The sequence below is a fragment of the Nannospalax galili genome, unplaced genomic scaffold (genome assembly GCF_000622305.1).
Source record: "Nannospalax galili isolate Female #2095 unplaced genomic scaffold, S.galili_v1.0 scaffold1128, whole genome shotgun sequence".
In the NCBI taxonomy this organism is placed as follows: domain Eukaryota; kingdom Metazoa; phylum Chordata; class Mammalia; order Rodentia; family Spalacidae; genus Nannospalax; species Nannospalax galili.
In genome coordinates, this window is record NW_008358632.1 from 2,036,004 (window position 1) to 2,058,411 (window position 22,408).

At 44.1% G+C, this 22,408-nt stretch overlaps 1 protein-coding gene across 4 annotated transcripts in view; it reads left to right on the forward strand.

The window, feature by feature from the left end:
• Nucleotides 1-18,933, forward strand: part of Gosr2 (golgi SNAP receptor complex member 2) — a 21,550-nt gene extending 2,617 nt beyond the window's left edge. For 3 of the 4 annotated variants that reach the window (XM_008821918.3, XM_029558077.1, XM_008821919.3), the window contains exons 2-6: nt 6,038-6,102; nt 7,627-7,735; nt 8,572-8,704; nt 10,860-11,000; nt 16,355-18,933. In XM_008821918.3, the coding sequence (XP_008820140.1) occupies nt 6,038-6,102; nt 7,627-7,735; nt 8,572-8,704; nt 10,860-11,000; nt 16,355-16,522 (616 nt within the window). In that variant the 3' untranslated portion in view covers nt 16,523-18,933. The remainder of the gene's footprint in view (nt 1-6,037; nt 6,103-7,626; nt 7,736-8,571; nt 8,705-10,859; nt 11,001-16,354) is intronic. The other variant, XM_017795307.2, reaches the window with a different exon arrangement.
• Nucleotides 18,934-22,408: the final 3,475 nt, after the last annotated feature.

Consider the following 22,408-nt stretch of genomic DNA (forward strand, 5'->3'; position numbering starts at 1 on the left):
TAGACCGGGCTGCCCTCAACCTCACAGAGACCCGCCTGCCTCTGCCTCCCAAGTGCTGGGATTAAAGGCATGCACCACCACACCCGGCTTTTTTTTTAAGGAGCAGTTTAAAATTGTTACATCTTCTGTAAAACTTAGAAACAACAATGCCTCTTGCTTACCGAGTACTAGCTCTCTTCTTGGTTATATTACTGCCCAAGCCCGTAGTGGACCCCATGCTAGATAGGCCTAAGACTTCTTTTTTTCTCTCAGGTCTATACCACCCCCCAAGTCATTCTTATGTGTCACCTATTTCTTTTATTTATTTATTTATTTATTTATTTGTTTGTTTGTTTGTTTGGTCTTTTTGAGACAGGGTCTCCCTGTAGCCCCAGCTGGCCTGGAACTCACTATGTAGACCAGGCTGGCCTTGAACTCACAGAGATCTTCCTGCCTCTGCTGCCCCAGTGCTGGGATTACAGGCATGTGCCATCACATCCGCCTGTGTCACCTATTTCTTATTGGCTCATGGGGTGTTGTCTGCTTCCCACTTGAGTGGAAACAGATTTTGCACTTGCTGTGTTAGCTTTCACCATGGCGTTCACACTTGGCATGTTTGCATTTGATTCTTATCATGAAATGTAGAGACTGGACTTGATTATATCTTTTCTAATTCATTCCGAGTCAAACAGAACTTTCGAATAGAAATTGAATGGGAAAAGTCAGTAATGTTTTTCTGCAACCTTTTTAGATTAAAAAGTAGTATAAGAAAGCTGAGCAAAGAGTGTTCTTAGGGTCTTATCGTCTCTCCTGTCCTTGTAGAATCCAGACTTGAAAGGGACTGACAAGTTCTTCATTCCAATTCTAACTTTGGGCATGAAGACTCTTGTAAGACCCAAGGCAGTCCATGACCCTGTGTTGAAACAGGATCTTTCTTCATCCCTACCCCTGCTTGAAGGTCCTATGTAAAGCTAAAATGTGACATCTTTAAATATGTACCTTTTGGTTTGGGGGCTCCCTCAAGCAGTAACAGGGAATAAACCCTTTTCTCTTTAAGTCAATTCCAAATATTTGAAGAGCATCACTTGGTCTCTTTGCTTATCCCATTATAAGTCTCTGTACTATCATCAAGCTCTATTCATTGTAAGATACCAACTTAGATTTACTGTGGTATCTTCAGTGTGACCTTTTCCAGTGTTGATGGGTTTCATTTCACAGTTGCCCATAGACTATTGTGATTTTATTGCCCATTTGTTTGTTGAATGTGTGAATGAATGAATGAATGAATGAGCAAGTGAGTGTTGAGCTTCATTAAACCATTTACCATTAACATTTTTTATTTATGAAATATTGCAAACATAAAAATGAAGAGCAATAAAACCCAGTATTAGGACTCGTATCACTAAACATGCTTCAGATTATTGATTTATAGATAGAAGCCGAATCTAAAGCTCCCATACCCGACCCATACCCGTTCTCAACCTCCAGAGATAGCTACCCTCCTGCCAGTGCTTTTTATGATTCTTCCTCTACTTGTGCTCACAGCAATACATGCCTCTGGTTTACGTGGTTTTTAATTTACCAAGAAAGATAATGTTCTAGGTTTTTCTTTTTCCATTTAATGTCTTATCTTGAAGACTTATTGTCCATGCCAATATGAATAGGTCTAGCTTTTTAAAAAAATTTTTTATTTTATGTGTATGAGCATTGCCTGCATGTATGTGAACACACCTGTGTCATGCAGTGCCATGGAGGTCAGAAGAGGTCTTCGGATTCCCCTGGAACTGGAGTTAAGGACGGTTTATAGCCGCCATGTGGGTGCTGGGAATTGAACCCGGGTCCTCTGCAAGAGCAGTCAGTGCTCTTAACTGCTGAACCATCTTTCCAGCCCCAGGTCTAGCTTTTATTTATTATGCTTTTGTTTATTGTATAGGGGGATATGTATATATATACATGTGTGTACATGTATACAATGTGAGTGTGGAGATCAGAGGACTACTTTCAGAAGCCAGTTCTGTCCTTCCACCACATGGGCCTCAGCTAATTCAGGTTGTCAGGCTCGGTGGCAAGTGGCTTTACCTGCCAAGCCATTTCTCCGGCCCTAGCTTTCATTTAAACTGCTGAAATACTAACTTCCTTGTTTGATGAACACTTCAGTTGTTATCTCTACAGACCTACAGTCCTTTATTTGAAACCCTTAAACACAAATTACTTTGGAATTCAGGTTTCATTTAGCTTTTCAGAAAGATATGTGTTACATATAATATCTCCAACATAAGAGCAGCACAGGATTCGTGAAAGGGACAGTAAAATGCCGCACTATATGGAACAAGCAAAGACCACAACAGATTCAAGTCTGATCAGTTTTCACTATATAATTAGTTTGCTACAAACTTAAAAAACTTCAGTTTTCACCACTTTTTGATTTGTGGCTGGTGGATTAGAGATCTGTGCAAAAAGGCTTTGATGAACATCTGTTACATATGATAGTCTCCGCAATATAAACCAGAGCCTCTCAAGACTTACACTAGAAGTGGTGCTAGTCATGTAGTTTAGCATATTAATTCTGCTAGGGCTTGTCAGAAAGCTGTTAAAGTATTTCATAGTTTTATTTATTTATTATTTATTTGAGACAGGGTCTCACTGTGTAGCACTGGCTTTGTAGATCAGGCTGGCCTCATATTCATAAAGATCCACCTACCTCTGTCTCCCAGGTGCTGGGATTAAAGGCATGTGCCACCATGCCCAGCTATTTTGCCAGTTATAATCCTACCAGTTATTGTGGAAGTTCTGGTTTTCCCATATCCATGTCCATGTGTGTTCTCAGACTTTAACCTGTTTGTCAATCTGTTGGAAGCAGTGTGATCTCATTGGTTTTAATCTGTGTTTTCCTGAGTCACCACTAAACTGAGCAACTTTTTATGCCTTTATTGTCTCTTTAGGGTTCCCTTTTCTGTCATTTGCCCTTTGCCCATTAAAAAATGCTTCATTTGACTTTTCCTATTAATTTGTAGCAGTTCTTTATATATTCTGGACATTAGTCCTTTTGTTATCTGCTGTGGATATATTTGCTTATTTACTGGTGCCTTTGGCATAGAGAAATTATTATTATGATGTTGTTGTAGTCAAATTTACCAGTTCTTTGTGGTTTGTGGGTTTGGCAAGGGTTGAGGAATCTTTAACTCAACATCATTTATGCACTTTGTTTTTTTCCAGAGAACTTGAGAGCCTTGCTTTTTGCATATAGGTTTTAAATCATCTTGAGGGTTTGAGTTGGAGGGTTCCATGAAGTACCTTTTCTCTATATGATAAACTGAGCTCTCAGCACTTTTTAAAGTCCATTCTTTTCCAACTGCCTTGTCTCCCAAGTCAGAAAGTATGTGGCTGCTTCTGGGCTCTCTTTCCACTTGGGCCCAGTTTGTCTCTCTCCTTCTTTTGTCCTTGCACTGCTACCATATTACTGTGATTATTATGACTTTGTAGCAAGCCTTTTTTTTTTTTCTTTTTGGTAATAGGGATTAAATTTAGGTCCTTGCACATGCTAAGCAAGTGCTCTGTCGCTGAAGGGCTCTGTCATTGAAGGGCTCTGTCACTGAAGGGCTCTATCTGAAGAGCTCTGTCACTGAAGAAGGGCTCTGTCACTGAAGGGCTCTATCTGAAGAGCTCTGTCACTGAAGAAGGGCTCTGTCACTGAAGGGCTCTATCTGAAGGGCTCTGTCACTGAACGGCTCTATCACTGAAGGGCTCTGTCACTGAAGGGCTTTGTCACTAAAGGGCTCTATCTGAAGGGCTCTGTCACTAAAGGGCTCTATCTCTAAAGGGCTCTATCTGAAGGGCTCTGTCACTAAAGGGCTCTATCTGAAGGGCTCTATCACTGAAGGGCTCTGTCACTAAAGGGCTCTATCTGAAGGGCTCTGGCACTAAAGGGCTCTATCTGAAGGGCTGTATCACTGAAGGGCTCTGTCACTAAAGGGCTCTATCTACAGGGCTCTCTCACAGAAGGGCTCTGTCTAAAGGGCCCTGTCACTGAAGGGCTCTATTACAGCACTGTAGCCCCAGTTTCTTTTCACTTTTTATTTTGAGCCAGGGTCTCACTAAGTTGCCCAGGTTGGCCTTGAACTCACTGTGTAGCCCAGGCTGGCCTTGAACTTTGAATCCTCCTGATTCACCCCCCTCCCAACTACTAGCCCCCCAAGTAGCTAGGCTTACAGGCCTGCATTATCTGGCCCAGATTGTAGTAAGCCTTATTTACAGGCAGGAGAAGTGATCCTTCCACATATTTCTTCAGTATTGTCTTGGCTGGTATTTTGCCCCTCTACCATGTTTTTGTTTGTTTGTTTCCCTTCTTGCCAATAATGGCAGCAGCTTTCTGATTTATTAAGTCACCAATGCAAATGTTACCTCACTGCCTACATCCTGCTCCTACTACTAGGAGTCCTAATTTTTCTGCCCATCAGTCCTCTGTTGTTGTTACCCTGAGATATTCCACGTGGTGGTTACCTTGATCTGCGTTCCTGCATCAGCCTCTGGACCTCCACACCCTCCCTTTCCAAAATACCCTGCACTCCCCTCCCTGGAGCAGCTGACCAGTCTCAGACTCTAGTAGTGATTTCTGGCTGTTTCTCAGGGTCACAAGTTTTGCCTAGGAGCATTCAGGAAATCCTTAGACAGCTGGCCTGGCTTCTTCTGGTGCCTTGGGTCCTATTTAGAAGCCACAGGGAAGCCCTGGAAAAGACTAGAGACACTGAAACCAGAGTGGGGCTCCTTGCTGGCCCTGGTAAATCTGAGGTTTTGGTATGTAGTGCTCACAGTGGAGGCTTGTTGAGCTTTTCCTCAAGAACTGGAGATAAGGCCCCTGCACAAGGCTGTAGGTGAAAGACCTGTGGAAGCACAGGAGGCTGTCGGGGCTAACATAAGCAACATTCCAGGGGCCTACAGGTGATAGGGGGTGATTAGGAAGTATTCAGAGGGTGACCTTGGCCAGGCCCTGGGAAGCTTCCAGAGAGTGCTCTAGGCCTGATGTCTGGGACTGTGTTGCGTTTCTAAATGAGATGGCAGTCTCCCTCCTATTGCCAGCCAGAGATGTTTACCAAACAGGAGATTCCTATCTTTCAGGGCCTTCCACTAAGCATCCCCCACTGCTTTCTCTCTGACTCTCCTTCAAGCTGTCCAGCCTGCTTTTAATCCACCTGAAATGCCTTGCATGCCTTCTGTGTATCATTTTCTTCCTCCCTTTCTTCGCTAAACCCCAATCCACCTTCTTCAAAGTAATACTTAGACCTCCTCTATCCAAGCCTTGTATGGTGACATGCATGACTATAACCCCAGCACTCTGAATGCCAAGGCAGGACCATCATACGTTTGAGGCCAGCCTCAGCTACATAATGCTATCTTGTCTCAAAAACAACTGAATACAACTCACTCCATCCATAAGACTCCAGTTTACAGTTCTTTGGCCTCGGCCTTTCCATTTCCTCTGCCCCACTATACACAACTTTTCAGCTTTCTGTTTGTTTCTGCTTTGTGTGTAGGTTTTCTTGTAAATCTTCTCAGGGTTTTTTCATGTCTATCTAGCCTGTCAATTCCTAATTACATTGTTTCTCAAGGGCAAGGATTATATCTCACTTGCCCTTTGACTCTTGCTAATACAGACCAGTGCTCAGCACATTGGGTCATAGAACAGAGAGTGGGATTGGTTGGACCCTGGTTGAGGTTTATCGCCGGCTATGTGACCTTGAGCAAGTTACATAAGCATTCTGGGTTTCGGTCATTTTATTTATAAAATGATGATAGTACTTTTCCTTACAGAGTTATTGACCTAGCAGTGTCTCAAATACAGTAAGCATTCACTAAATGCTATCAGTGTTATTATTATTACCATTAGGATATTAGAAATTATGCCAAAATAGTGTCCTAAACACCATATGTAAGTCTTACAGTTCAGCTGCACTGTCAATTTAAATCAGTTGTATGTTGGCCCTAGAAAAAGTTCTCTTTCCTGACTGAAGTGCTGGTGATTATTCCTGTCTCACTCATTTCCTCCCTCTTCCTTTGATAGGCAGGTCCACGAGATTCAGTCTCACATGGGACGCCTGGAGACAGCAGACAAGGAGTCTGTGCACTGTGAGTAATTAACCAAGGAGACCAGAGTCCTTTCTCTGACACCGGGCTAATGGGCTGGGTTTCCTGACTGCATTCTGCCCCGGGGGCTTAGATTCAGTTTGGAATGAGTCTTGTTGGGGTGGACAGAACAACCCTATGGCCAAGTCACAGATCTCCCCGATTGTGCCCATTGGAGTTCCACCAGTCTTATCCCCCATTACCCCTTCACTCAACCCGACTTGGCCCTATGGGAATGGAAGTTCTGTCCCCATCTGTCTTAATCTCATTACCTAGTCCTCGGAGGAATGCAGTCCTCCACCGGTCTTATCCCCCATTACCCCTGCACTCAACCCGACTTGGCCCTATGGGAATGGAAGTTCTGTCCCCATCTGTCTTAATCTCATTACCTAGTCCTCAGAGGAATGCAGTCCGTGAAAATTCAGAGACGTTGACCTGGAACTGGCCATCTCTTCTGCTCTGAGAACTCTGATTTTTTAGGAGGATTATTCGGAAATAACTAGCAGTATTAATTAGTTTAGTTCCCACACTAGTGTCTTTGAGAAGCACACTGGTTGTGGTTTGGAGTTCTGTTTGTGTTCTGAGAAAGGCCCCTTACCGAGCCAGTCTTGTAGACATTCCCTCAGAAGCTCTTGCCACCTTACTGCCCTTCTCTCATCAGGTCTATTTCCGTTTCCTGCCTCTCTCCAGGGCTCCCACCCTGGCTGTTCAGTTGGTTCTGCACCCCACAGTGCCCTAATCTAAAGTGTTTGCTGCAGGTGTGAAGGCCTAGGAAGGAGTGGTACTGGGGCTGTCACTAGTTGGTGGGGCAGACAGCTACCTGGATGCTTGGTTTTGTGCAGTTTATTTCTGCCCATCAGACTTTGTTTGCCTTCCCAATAATCTCACTACTGCCTGATTGGAGGTGGAAAGAGGACATTTTGACTGCCTTATCAAAGGGGATAAGGAAAATGACAATTTATCACAGCTTTCTGCCTCTGTGGGCTCTTCCTGGGTCTTTCCTGTTGATATGTGGTCTATTTTGAGAGCTGCAACATATCTGAGCCCACTCATTCTTTCAGAAAGCCTCTGGGTGTTTCCATTCTAATTGTCCCTTTCCTTTATACTTTTTATTTTTCTTCTAACTTCATTACTATAAGAAAATTTGGTTGACAGCCCTTTTAGTAGGTATTTGTAATCATTATCTGAATGTAATCTCAAAGAAAACTAAATTTGTATCAGAAACTAGCTTAACATATTTGGGCAACCTTTAGATGTTTTGTTTTCTAAAGATAGGAAATTTATTTCTACAGATACACCTGCAGCTTTAAAAAATGACAGAACAGTTGTGTGTAGCTATGTATGTGTCTGTATGCTTATAAGGGAACATAAACTTTGAAACATTTACACCTTGAATTAATTCATCTCTGTGTACATTGTTCTCCTTTTGAAATACGTGTTTTAATTTATGTTGTGGAAAAATGTTTCATTTGTCATTCTAAGTTCACTATCTCTTCCAGCAATTATTCTTTTTTCTCTTTTGTGCAGTAGTAGAAAATGAAATCCAAGCAAGCCTAGACCAGATATTCAGCCGTCTAGAACGTCTGGAGATTTTGTCAAGCAAGGAGCCCCCTAATAGAAGGCAGAATGGCAAACTGTGAGTGTTGACCCCCTGACATGGCTCTAACACCCAGGCCCACTAAGGCAGGCCTTTCTTCCATAGAGGCTGTAGAATATTCTGAAAATCTGGTACATATTAAGATGAAGGCTATGCAGAGATAAAGTCTCCCTAAGAGTTCTGAGTGATATCCCTTCCAAACGAAAAGTATGAGGTTTGGTGGCTTGGAAGCCTGTGATTATGACCCTGTGTTTCTTTGGAGTTGTTTTGAAAATTTGCCTTCACCTCTGTTTTTCTGACCAGACCCCTGGCTGCTGAAAGCCTAATGGTGCTAAGGAGTTTGGTTGTGCTGTTTGGTTCTCACTGGCTTCTTCTTGGGTTGAAATACACTTGTGTTCTTAATCACTTCAATCAGTCTCTTTATAATGAAATACTGATCTAATGTTTGATACTCTACCATGAAATTCAAGTGAAACCACCCTCACCACCACCACCCCAACCTTGCTCCCAAAAGTTTCATGAAACTTCATTGATGCTTTACCTCAAAGATGCCCTTGGGCTTCTTCTAGGAGTGTGATATAATCCATAAAAGGTCAGGAAGGGGTCATCGAACCTGCTTCCTGTTCTCTCTTTCTGACATGCACCCAGAATCAGAGTCCAGCAGGTATTTGAGTAAAACTGCTGGAGTCGTGTGTGCTACCAGCCACTTTAACCATGGCTGCTTCCTGACTTGAACATCTTTGATGAATTTCAGGGGATGGCATGTGCACTGTGGGGAGAAGTAAGGAAAGGTCTTTCTGAAGTCAAAGCCTGACTGCCTCAAATTGTGCCACTCTGAGCTCCTGGAATTTAATCTCTCTCTCCATCAATTCCAGCCGTGTCGACCAGTTAAAGTATGATGTCCAGCACCTGCAGACGGCCCTCAGGAACTTTCAGCACCGGCGCTATGCCAGGGAGCAGCAGGAGAGACAGCGAGAGGAACTTTTGTCGCGTACCTTCACCACTAACGTAAGCCAAACACCAAGGTTTGGCAGGCACCTGACAGGTGTCAGGACTGAATGCAGGTCACCAGGCTTCACCTTTTGGGGGTGGGGAGGGGGTGCCAGAAACTAACTAATGAGGAGGAGACCAACTGGAAATGACAGGGGACTTTGTACATGGCCACTGAGACTATACCTAGACAAGGAATTTCTCTCCAACACATCAACCTGAAGAGGAAGCAGTTAAATTGAAGGAAGGGGCAGAAGTGAAAATTATCTGGTTCGACTGGTCTGCCGCAAAGGTGGAAGTTCGCATGTCCAAGATGTTTTTGTGATCAGATAGAGACAGATGATTAGAACTTAGCCCATTTGTAGAAAAAGCAGCATTTGAAAGCTGCCTCCAGGCAGTTGCCATTGTGCTGTGTATGTGTGTGGTTCCAGTGGCAGATGCATTAAAATGTTTTGGCCCCTGGTCTGAGCAGCAATTTGGAGGAATTTGTTAACAGATGTTTAGTGTTAGATGGATTGCTTGACCTAAGTCTTTTGGAAAATAGCTTGTTGGTTTGCACGTTTGATTTCTTAGAAGCCCTGTCCCTGCCCTTTAGCCTCAGTAAAATCAGTCCTTTCACATGACTTTGGAACATATTGGTCATTTTCAGTGTCCTGTTTGTGTGATCTACCAAATGAAGTGAGTCTGAGTTTGTATTTTGTTACTTTGTATACCTGTCATTAGAATTGTACAGGATCCTGTTTTGCAGATGTGTAGCTCCCATTGTTCCATCCACATGCTGTAGTACATTCCTCCAAGCACCTTAGAATTTTAGTGCATAGTCTGTATTTCACCAGAGTAGGCAGGCAGGTTGTAGTGATTAACAGTTCACAAGTGCAGCGTGCTGTGAGACGTACTAAAAGGTCTTGTATGGGCTTTGGATAATTATGCTGTCGTATTCAGGCATTTTTTTTAGGCCAGAGATGATCTCTCAAGATTATTTTGTTGCTTGTCAACCTCATGTAGTACTGCAAATATAGTGGGCTATTAATAAATATTGACTTACCACATGAAACTTCTTCCTGATCATTTTACCTATTCTGAGAGGTAATGGCTAATAGAGCAGCTGAAGTTTAACCTGCTAATGGAACTGGTTTTCAGTAGTAGAGGCAGCACTGTATGGCAGGAGACAGCAGGAAGAACACTCAAAGCCAGTGACAGATTGTACCTGTTTGCACCCCACAGTCTTTGCGAAATTAGAACCATAGGATTGCTCTTAGTGTTGCTGTCTACAGTGGGGTTAAACCAGGAGCAGACCTTGCATTCAATCCTGGGATCCTGTCATTCTGGACAAGTTATTCCATCTGTCTGGGCTTTACTTTCTTCATCTGCAAAATGGGGAAAATTGGAGTAACTCACAGCACAACTCAGTTAGTTTAGGGCAGTGAGCCTGTAAAGTGGAAAGTGCTTGGTCAGGATTGATAGAGCACCTTAATCTGAAATTCCAGAATCCAGAGGCGGTATTTACCGGATAAACGCCGTTGCAGATATTTTGAAAGTCTGAAAAGTTCTGAAATCTGAGACACTTTGGGTCCCAAGCATTTCAGATAACCTGCACTCAACCTGTGTTTTCTTTTTTCTTCTTTTTCCTCTGCCTTTCTTTTTTGAGCAACCTTTTCCTGCCTGCTCAGAAGTATAGTCCCATCCTGAACACCGTACTTCAGTAGAGAGCACCATCCCTTTGATCCTCAGTCTCAGTCTAATCGGAGGGATAAGCTATAGATATGATAGCTAAAGAACAAAAGCAAACATTTAATACCAAGAACAAGAAGTCATGTGAAAGAATACTTGGAACAGCTATCTTTGAGAGGAGCCAGAGAAACCTTTAGGAGAAACCAGCAAGGTCTTAAAGGAATAGCTAATTTTTCCTCAGCAAGGAAATGGGATAGATGGAGAAATCAATGCTTAGCAGAACTCATTTGGAGTGACTGGTCTGACACCTCCTCTGCTGCTGTGTGAGCAGACCTGCCCCCAGCCCCCTTGTTTGCTTAGCGTTGGCTTCTCTGATTCTTGGATTGTTCCCTCTACCTGTTCTGGCTTGACCATGGGCAAAAGGCAGAGTGGTCAGATGTGGCGGCGCCCCAGGAGCTGACTAGCAAGCAAAGATAATCAAGTGCCTGCATTTCTTTCACAGGATTCTGACACCACCATACCCATGGATGAATCACTGCAGTTTAACTCCTCCCTCCAGAACATTCACCACGGCATGGATGACCTCATTGGAGGCGGGCACAGTATTCTAGAGGGACTGAGGGCCCAGAGACTGACCTTGAAGGTGGGGTCCCTGCTGGGGAACAGAGAGAAGGCCTCATTTGGCCTCATAGTTTAGCATTTATCTCTGTATTTTGTTTCTGTGTCCCTGGTTTGTTTTACTGTGATAGTGAACCCAAGCCCTTGAGCTTGTAATCCTTGTCGGAGTTGACTTACTATAAGTCCGAAGGAACTGAATTCACTTTACCGGTACTTGCAGTGAACCACAGTGGCCCCTCTTCAGAGCCAGGGCTGTGCCCCTTTATTGAACTTGCATAGAAATGAAGCTACCACAAGGGAGACCAATGACAGGCTGAGAAGGGCTTTTATAGAATGCTCATATAAGAATGAAGGTACGGCAGCCCTCTAAGGTGATTTTTTCCCCCCTTGAGATTCCAGTTGTGGATTGCATTATAATCCAGGCTCTTTTGTACTTATCCCAGAAGTGGTGTCTTCAGGCTGTAAGTCTGAAGTAGGTTCCTTTGAGAGCACCTGGTGGTCTCCATGTGACTCTTCCCTCTCCCTCCAGCCCCAGGTATTCCTAGAACCCTGCTCTGTTGGTGCTGCTAAGACTCCAACCCCCTGGGAGTGGTTTACAGAAACATTACACAGAGTGATGTCAGTTGCAATGTTTCGGGCTCAGCCTTTTCCTGTATCAAGCCTGATGGCTACTGGGGCGTGGGCTCTGCCTTTTATCAGGGTGTGGTCCCCTGGAGTAAAGCACTCCCAGCTGCTGAGCTGTGAGAAACAGTCACTTGGAAGTGTGACCTTTATCTTAGTTTTTATTGGACCACATTGAGCTACCGGCTCCACGGGCTTCCAGTATATTTCTGAACAGCTCCTACTATACTTACTAGGGAGAGGATCAGGCAGGTCTGGTGACACCTGCCTCCTACTGACAGTCCTAGCATTTCCGGTGGCCCAAAAGGGTGCTTCCCTTTCAGAACAGGCCCTGTAGAAGTCTGAACAAATACTTGTTGGCTAGCCTGCTGTTTCTGTAGAGAACTGCTTTCCTTTCCAAGGCTCAGGAAAAGTTAAGACTTTAATAAGCCTCCGTGCGGCACGAATGCAGAGCTGGAGGGGTGGAGGTTACTGTTGGAATGTTAACTTCCTGCTGAAGTTGTGTCACTGAGGAGTCCATGTGCTCCTGCCACCTGCAGTGTTGGCAGAGGTGGTGTGCCCGCAAGCCGTGTAGGTAGTAGGGTTTGGATCTCTAGCTCGCTTTCCTCTGTGCTCTCCTGCACCCTCCTGCTTGTCTTGTCTCTTGATGCCCTCTTCCCACCTGGGCCAGGGACTTGAGAGGAACAGGGGAGTGTAAAAGACCTGGGCTAAAAGTCACGGGATTTTTTGGTTGAAGATAGATACTTTTTGAAATGTATGGTCACTTTCAGATGATTTTAGAAGTTTGACCCATGAACTTCCTGTGATGATGAAATAATCTCCACTTTATACTAAGGCAAGACCTTTAGCAGTGTCTCATTTTTCACTATTGTGAAAAACTGTCTTTCTAGTCTCTGATAATAAGCAAATCTGACTTGAGATCTCCATTTTATTTATTTTTATTTTCAGTACCAAGAATCAAACCTAAGGCCTTGTACCTGCTAAGCAGCCACTCTACCACTGAGCCCTATCCCCAGCCCAAGATCCCTCTTGATGAGGTTTGTTGATTCTTGTCTGGGCAGACTGTGGGCTCCGCGTTCCTGTCCACAGTGTTTTATTTCCTTCTCCTTCCCCTGGCCTCCTCTCCCAGTTGCTCTTTAATGGGAGCTGAAGGTTAGACCTATTCATGTGAGCACAGTTGGGTGCCCTATGTCTGACCCTACCTTACTTACATTTGTTAATTCATAAGAAATTGAATGTACATTTAAAAACTAGACAGCAGTGCAGAGAGGCAGGCAGGTGCTTTAGGCTGTTGATTATGTTTGGTGGTGGGTGGTGACTTTGTATAAGAAGGTGTAGGTCATTGTGTTGGTGTCTGTCATATTTCTGTCTTTGCTGCTTTTACCCCCTCTGACCCTCAGGTAAATACGGACTGACTAACATACTGTACTCAGTAGAATCCTTAGAGATTCCACTCTACAAAGTGGACAGGTTACTAATCAAGGATTATTGGGGCTAAGAAGCTGAGGAAAAGATTTTTGGTGTAGCCTTTAAAAATACAAGATATTCTAGAGTATCTATCTACACAGGAAGATGACTATGAACCCAAGTTGGTGTTCGTGTGGTATTCTACCAGTCACCTGTTACAGAAGCAGTTTTCAGAAAACTGGTAACTAATGAAAACGTTTCAGAGAATTGGGCCATTCACAGTGGTACTGTTTTCTGACTGGCATGTAGACTGGGCCCTGGATCCAAGGACTGTCAGCTGCCTAAGAAATCATGGCATGATCATAGCCCATGAGGCAAAAATAGGTTACGAAAAAAGACTTCGCCACATTCAGTTATATACTGTGGATAGATTATAGCATTCTGAGAGATTTGAGTAAGAAAAGTAGAGAAGTAAGAACTGTAAAGCTAAGATTGAGCTATTGGGGAGCTATGATCCATGGAAAGAACTCATTATTGAAGATCCCTGTTGTGACAATGATTGACTTTGAGCTCATTTATCAGCAGTGCTTCTGGTACTTCAGGGCCTTCCTGGAGAAGACCCACTCGCTGGTTCTGCTTACCACCACACTGCAACTCACCAGTCCTGAGCCCAGGAGTGGTGATGGCCCTTAGCCCCAGACCCCGTCTGTCTTTTTAGCTGCTTTACTGTTTATCTTAAAAATAATTGTAGGTGGAAATTAGTTGTATTTGTAAAAAGAATAAAAAAGTTTGACTGAGATTGTTTGACGTGTGGTTAAGTATTCTTAGAACCTCTTTATCCTAATTACAAAATGGCAGAACAAGCAAATATGGAGCAAAATAGAACACAAAGTAAGAATGACCTCGGACCTGGTCTAACTCAAGACACACACAGGATGCACAGTCATATAGTCAAAAGATAGGAGAGGCTGGGTGTGGTAGCACGTGTGTAATCCCAGCATTGGGGAGAGTGAGGTAAGAAAATCCTGAGTTCCAGACCAGTGAGACCCTGTCTCAAAAACAAACAAAAATAATAACAAAAGATAGGAGCAGCCGATTGGTAGAATTAATCTTTATCACTCTTACGTGGTTTTTATCTAGTTTTCTGAGCTTATTTGCTCCCATTTGAGCCACTTTGCCTCCAAAATTTTAACTGTCTCCAGAAAAGACACTTGTATATAGTTTATCTTTGATCAGTAGAGGGATAGGTCTGTTTATATGCATATGTAATACAATTGTCATAAATTGACCTAGGCGGTAAAAAGTCACTTAAAAAGCTGGAAAGCCGGGCATGGTGGCGCATGCCTGTAGTCCCAGCACTTGGGAGGCAGAGGCAGGCGGATCTCTGTAAGTTCAAGGCCAGCCTGGTCTACATAGTTCCAGGACAGCTGTGGCTACAGGGAGACCCTGCTTCAAAAACACACAAAAAAAAAGTTGGAAAAAGTTCTATTTGATGCGCTTAAATACTGGTATGTTCACAAGTAGTCTTTCATCAGCATTTTAAAAAGTTGCAGACAGAACATAGGTAATGTCAGTATACTTTCAAGACAGTTGACCTCAAGTACATATGGATATCTGTCAGGAAGGATTGTAAAAATAAAGTAGGGAGTTATCAAATACAACTGAGGAAAATAAGATATTCTAATTTTAAAATTGTTTATTGAGGTATAACTTAGATATAGTGACATATACAGGTCCTATTTGTATAGTCTAGGGAATCTTGACAAAGGCACTCATCTTTGACCCCAAAAGATCCCTCTGCCTTGTCTCAGTCTAACTCTCTCCCTAGGCAGTCACTGTTCTAATTGGTTGCACCCTAAATTAGTTCCGCCTGTTATTGAACTTCATGGAACTGTATTCATACCACTGTTTTATCCCTCTGATGTTTTCAAGGTTCATTCATGTTATGACATGTTTGGTTACATATGGTAATTAGGTCCTTTTTATTGCTGAACCATGTTCCATTATGCATATATACTATAATTTCTTCATCCTCTCTTGATGGGTAATCTGGATTGTTTTCAGATCTACTCCTGATTTGTTTTGTTTTCATTATTTTATGTGGATGAGGGTCGTGCTGGATAACTTTTGTGTCAACTTGACACACCTGGGTTGAGGGAGCCTCAGTTGGGGAATTGCCTCTATTGGACTGGCCTGTGGCCATGTCTGAGGGGCATCTTCTTGATGAGTGATGTGGGAGGCCACTGTGGGTGGTGCCACCCCTGGGCAGGTGGGCCTGTGTTGCATAAGAAAGCAGGCTGAGCAGGGGCCAGGGGAGCAAGCCAGTAAGCAGCATTCCTCCATGGCCTGTGCTCCAGCTCCTGCTTCCAGGTTCCTGCTCTGAGTTCCTACCTTGGGCTCCCTGATGAACTGCGACCTGGGAGTTGTAAGCTGAATAAACCCTTTCCTCCCCAATTTGGTATTGGTCAGAGTGTTTTGTCACAGCAATGGAGAAACAAACTAAGAGAAGGGTTTTGCTTGCATGTATATAAGTGAGCCCATATTGTGCAGTGCCCGAAGAGGTCAGAAGAAGGCATCATATCCCCTGGAACTGGAGTTAAGGATGGTTGTTAGCTGCCGCGTGAGTGCTGGGGAACAAACCTGGGTCTTCTGCAAGAGCATCTAGTGCTTTTAACTACTGAGCCATCTCTCCAGCCCCGTTTTGTTTTTTCAAAAGAAGTTTTGGTGTAGTTTTAGCTTTTGTGTTTAATTCTGTGATCCATCTTGAATTGATTTTAAATTTTTTACCTTTTTTTGTTTTTGGTGTGTGATGTACTTATGAAAGTGCACACTTGATCCTATCATGCTGCCTTATTCCCCTGGGACAGGGTCTCTACTGAATCTGTAGCTAGGTTCGTGGCCAGTAAGGCCAGTGATCATCCCCCATGGCACTGGGATTATGTGCACAGGAACAACTTTATCCGGCTTTTTACAGGGGTTCTAGAGATCCGTGTGTTTGTGCAGCAAGCACTCTTGCCCTCTGAGCTGTCTTCCCAGCCCTGGTTTTGTATATAATGTAAATCAAAGTTCATTTTTACACACATATATGAAATATACATATGTACATGTATGATACATATATGTGATATGTAGCCAGATCTAGTATCATTTGTGGAAAAGACTTCTTTCCCCTTTGATCAAACACTAGTTGGTTATGGTAGAGTGAATCCATTTCTGATGGGTGTTGCTTTCTCAGTACTCTGGGTATGTCCAAGACAGGGTCTGTTAGTAAAACCCCAGCTCGTGGCAACCGTTTCCCACCCTTGGCCAACAGGGTAATCTTTGTTTTTCTTTTCTTCTCATCTGCCACAGGGAACTCAGAAAAAGATTCTTGACATTGCCAACATGCTGGGTTTGTCCAACACAGTGATGCGGCTCATTGAGAAGCGGGCCTTCCAAGACAAGTACAAGTACTTCATGATTGGCGGGATGCTACTCACCTGTGCAGTTATGTTCCTTGTGGTGCAGTACTTGACATGAGCCAGCCACATCCAGCGCTGGACAGCCTTCCCATCGTGTTAAAGTGTATGTGCGCACATGTGTGTGTGCAAGCAAGAATGGTGGGCTGGGCGGCAGCCTTTTGAAATGTATGCCTCAACTGTGAAGACACCCACCTCCAGGACTAATTGTGACTTAGTATCAAACCTGTTCTGTTTTCTGTGACATCTGGAGAGGAGGAGCTAGGGTCATCAAGATGTGTGGTGCTTAGGAGTGGATCAAGTTCCTTTTCTCTCGCTCTCACTGGGGGAGGGAAGGAATGGGTTTGGTGGTCTGTCCGCAGGACTGGTACGCACCCTGGAAAGCTTCCATCATGAACCTTGCACACAAGACTGTCCACATTGTTCACACTTTGTCCAGCCTTTGTGGTTCCTGATGAGTGAACCGGAACACCTTCTGGGATAGATCAGTTCTCATCCCTTTGCTTTTGCCACCGCCCCTTCCACCCCCACCTCCCACTCTCCCCTCCTACCCCCCCAAAATGACTAACTGCTAACACTCAACATCCATCCCTGGAAGCAGCGACATAAGTATTGCTGTTAACAAGTAGGCATTTCCATGCTGTGGTTGCTGGGTGTTTGTCTTTCCTGAAGTGATGCAGTGGTATTCCCTGGGAGTGTTCAGTCTGGAGATTGAAGACCTGAGTCACCAGTGTTTTTTCCAGTTAATAGAGTACTTGACTCTTACAGTTCAGAACCTGCAGCTTGGCACCTCTGCCCAGGCTTCCATGGCCCTTTGTTCCTCTGAAAGTAGTAATAGCAAAGAGCAATTTGTCAGTTACAGTCTCATCTTTAGTCCTACCACTATGAATTCTTTGAGTTTCTGTTCCTTGAACTATATTAGCAAATCTCCATTTCCCCAGCCCTGTTAGGCCACCCTGGAGCTCTCTTGGCAAGTATGTCTTCGTAAGAATGTTTCAGGGACCAGGTATCTGTTCCTTTTCCTCAGCTGTGATGAAGACTGCATACCTGATGTATTGTAGAATTTGTTAGAGAATTAGTCTGCCTTGAAACACATTTAATGTGATTAATCTCTGAGAGTACCAGAAAGATCTGGGGAGCTTTTTTGTTCATCAGTCACAGCCCCTGTCTATCCTACCAAACTCTAAGCCTAGTAGCTCTTGGTGGGACTAAAGCAGAATTCCCCAGAACTGGAAACCTGGTCAGTATTCATCCTAACTTTGATTGTCTTGCCCCATCTACTTTCTGCCTTTGCTGCTTTAGTCTTCTGTCCTATTTTCCTCCTCACAGTCCATGTAACTTCCCACCTCCCATACTCTCCTGTTGACTAGCAGCAGTATTGGTCTCTTGGGTACATATGTGAACAATGCCCCTTTTGATGAACTCTCGGCTGTTGGAGAATTTTAGCATGAGTTTCCTGGGTTCTAGTTTCCTACTTCTGGTCAGATGCAGTATCCACTATCCTCTGCTCCTCCTCCTCTAGGCCAAATGGGCCCTAGATGGTCAGGAAGGAGGAATCTTCAACCCTTGGGGAAGGATTGGTAGTCCTGCAGACTGAAAACAATGGACAGTAGCCGGGAGAGCTGGTTTACAACCTCTTCAGACCTAGATTCATGTTGAGAGACAGCTTGAGATTTTCTTCACACCCAGCACAAACCCTTGGCTGGCCAGAAAGTGGAGTTTTGGTTACACAGATTTGACTGTCCTGCCCCCTGGGCACCTGAGGATCCCACCAGACATCCTGCTTTCAAGGAAGATGTGCAAGCCACAGCTGAGCCATTTGGACTCCCAACTTTGGGTGAAATCTGCCTTTCACTGGCTGTTAGGACAATGTTTTATAGTATATACTGGTGTTTCCAGACTTGCCTTTATATAGCGATCCTTGGTTTTGATGGACTTGATGCCATACCTTCACAGCCAAAATAAACTTGAGTGGGGATCTTAACTGCTTGGGACCAGGGAGCAGCAGCCTGCTGATCTGGACTCCAGTGGGTACCCAGCAGGCAATCACCTGACTGCCCTCCCTCACATTCCTGTCCCATGCCTGGTGAGCATGCCTTGACCCCAGCAGGGCAGCTGGCTCAGTCAGTGGAGGAAAAGAGCCCAGGCCAGGGAGGGAGCGCCCTCTAGTGAAGGTGGGAGTGCATTCTTAGCAGAGCTCACCAGCCATTTAAGTGTGCCTGGTGTGATTTGAAGCAGGTGGGATGCCAGAAGGAACTAAAACCATATTAAGTGATCATATGTTCCAGTTGTCACTTTAAGAAAAGCCAAACTCAAGAACCAAGTAAGTAGTTTTTACAGAAAGCTTCACTGGTGGGTTTTTCTCTGAAGCCAACTTGCCCTGTTGAATTTAAATAAGTTTGAGTAGTACATTTAGATTTATGCCCCTTGTTTTGAAAGCCTGTCAGCCGAATAAAGTTGGGATTCATTTTATTGAGGAAATGGTTTTGTGAAGGCATTTGACATTTTTTGCTATGACCGCCTCTTTCAGTTCCCAGATCAGAAGCACTCGTGCATGCCTTTCCAGAGCCACAGCTGGGTGGCTGCCTTAGATGCAGCTGAGAAAACTTAAAAGTAGAGGTTCTTGGGGTCCACCAGACCCTCTGAATTAGGATGGTTTTTAAGTTTCAGATACGTGTATTTTGGAACTGCTGAGTCATGGACAGAAAGCTTTTCACTTAAAGATAACAGCGTCAGGCAGCATCTGGAACTGGCTCAGCATGTATATGACGAGCAGACCTGACCTGCCAAGTCTCAAACACTTCTGCCTTGTTCCAGAAGTGTTGAAGAATCTGAGCAAACAGGACTGGGGCTGTCACTCTGGCCTAGCATCCACAGGGCCCTGGGTTCCATCCCCAGCACTGCAGAGGGGAAATGGTCAGAAATAAGGAAAGGACTAAATGCTGAAAGAAGGTGAGGGCCACAAACAAATCGACAGAATGTCAATACAGAAGAAGACTGGAATCCAAGTCAGTGTCCTATGGACACTGGAGTCCCTCCTGTAACTCGGAGCAACAGCAGAAGAGCATTCATTACCTGTTACTGGCTAAATGGGGTGGAGGTGTCACCTGTGTTCAGGCCGGACCCTTTGTACTGCCAGTTTCCCATAGCCTTTAGTGAAGGTGAGGCAAACTCTTCCTCTGGCCATCGGTCTTCCCAGCCCTCTTGAGTTAGGTCCTATGTTGTACCTGCTGTATAGACAAGGGGCTGAGCCTTAGGGACTTTCCAGAGTTGCTGGCTGTGTGTGGCTAGCCCATGGCCTCAGCTCTGCACCAACCTACCTCTTGCACGCCCCTGAAGAAGCTCCACTGGGGCATGGGAACCAAGGTGGCCTTTTATCCTTTAGTGAGAAGCTATCAAGCATTTGTTGCAGACCAGGGTTTGCATGGCAAAGTCTCTAAAACAGAGTTTACAGGAGTGAATCCAAGAGCAAGATGGGGCTGTTGCCCACATTTGGCCGCTAGGGGGTGATGACATCCTACCTATGGCTGGTCTTCCCAGAGGCCCTTGTTTGGTGCTTAAAGTGATTGGTTGCATTCTCTTTAGGTTCAGATTTCTCTGCAGAGATGTGACTCCAGGCTGCACATAGGCATGCTACAAATTGGCCTGCAAAACATTTCCCCAAGCCTCTATATTAGTCTGTTAACTCTTAGTGAGCCAAGTGACAGTGTTAACTATTAGTGAGCAGACTGCCATTGTCTTTAAGGGACAAGGAAGGGGTCACTCCAGTTACAGATGATTTTTAGCCATTATGTGGGTGCTAGGAACTGAACTTGGGTCTTCTGAGAGAGCAGCCAGAACATCTGAGTCATCTCTCTAGCCCCCTTTTTCCCTGATTAAGAAAAAGCACTGGCATAGTATAACCTCTAGGTTATTACAGAGACTGAGACGACAGGCCCTTAGGATGTTTCTGGACTGTGGACTTTATAATTCTTTTCCCCCAAAGGCACAAGTGGCTAGAGTAGTTAACACTTTTCTTTCCAGGTGACATGAGTCATGAAGTCCCTTAATTTTTATTGATCTGTGGAAGACAACAGAACCTTACTGAATCTATTAGCCATATCCTTGCTCAGTATGCTTTCTTTGTTTCTATAAGACACAGGCTATGCTTAATTTTGGGACATAAGAACAAAGCTATATATGTAGCTCAGAGTGTCACTGTAAGCTCTTGAGAGTTTGTAAATATCACACTTATTTATGTTATAGAGTCTAGCTGGGGTATTTAGGTAAAAATTCCCAACATCATGTCTTTCTGTCATATACGAGGCAATATCCAAGGCAGAAGCTGACAACAGTAACTCCTTTGGCTTTTGGGGTGATCCAAGCGACACTGGTTACTACTTAGACTGTTTAGAAAGGGGTCTTGGTTTATCAATTAATGCAGAGAATAAAGTCTGAGCATTAAAAAGAAAATTAACATTTTTACCAAATGTGTTAAGAGTTACCCACGGTACCTTGATGATCATCTGAAGTCTCTTGAAAGGAGCTTTCATCAAAGAACTAGGGCAGGCATTACTTGAACTAAACCCCACCCTCCCTTTGGAGGGCGAAACATCCTTTATAGTGGTTTATAAGGCAAGTCCTGTTTCTTAGAACCCCACTGGGTATGCTTCTTTTCCAGTGTCCTGGTTTCGCCAAGCTACAACCAGGAGAAAAGACACAGTTCAGGTATCAACCACTTGCAGCAATGAACTCCAGATGGAGAGGAAGGATTGAACAGTTTTACACAGCTGCTGGAATCATTTTAGTCCAGGGACTTTTTCTTATTGTCTCGCTTCAGCTGGCATCAACTGCTTTTTACTTCTATTTGATGACACAGAGAAGGAAGTATTTGGTTGTTCTGGATTCTCAAGAAAATGTGACCCTTGGTACGTTTCTCTCCAGTTGATATGAGGCAAAATAGAAAGGAAAGAAGTTATGGGGACGTAAGAAAGAAAATAGTCTCTCACTCACAAGTCTGGTTGGAGCCTCTTGGCAGCCAAGGAGGAGGAATTCCAGCATAGTTAACTACTGTTTAAGGTCTTTCTCCCCTCCTACCTGTAAACCTGCAGTTTTCTGTAACTCTTACCAGAAACCCCATTCATAGGGAAAGAACACGTATAAACCCCTTTTGCAATCTTAGTGACTTCTGGTTTTTACCGTATCAAATTATAATTCCATCCAAGGCATCTCCAGAGCCACCCTACAGTCAAACGTATTGAAAGAGAGACAAAAGAAAAGGAAAAGGGTTTTAAACTTGTGGGTCGGATGTAACTCGAAAGCCACAAAAATGGTATATGTAGCTAATGCTAAGACAATTAACATGACTCTCACTTGTTCCCATACTCACACTTAGGTACATCTTTCTGAGTGCTGCTTTTTCTCCTAACCCTTGTGCTTAAAGCCTACATTAAATTATCTTTAAGAAAACCTCCAACTCTGCTTTAAACTGACTAGACCTGAAACTCTTTTCTGTGATGAATTCCAGGTGGTCCTGAGTTGAGGTCCCTAAAAAATTAAGGCAACTCCTGAGACTGCCAAGGGTGCCAGTGTTGAGTTGTGTCTCTTCCCTTCATCCCTGAAAGCTTGAGGGCTCTGACCCAGATCCATCTGAAGTATTATTGGTGAGTTCACCTGATTTGATTGATGACCTGCTCTAATAAGCATGGCTTGTATGATATCTTGGTTTCTTTACTTCTGTTTTCTGGCCAGAGAACAATGTAGTGTTTAATAATTGCCTTTGGCACTGATGATAGAAATCGCATAGACCTGTGCATACCTTGTTCTTGGGTCAGGTGGAACATGGCTTTTCTGAGGGACATCACCAAAAGGGCTGATTCCTTAGATGTCCTAAGCCACTCTCTTGCCTCTGTAAGAGAACACACGATGCGAAGAACGCTTTGCTTGGGTAGGAGCCACAGGGACTATT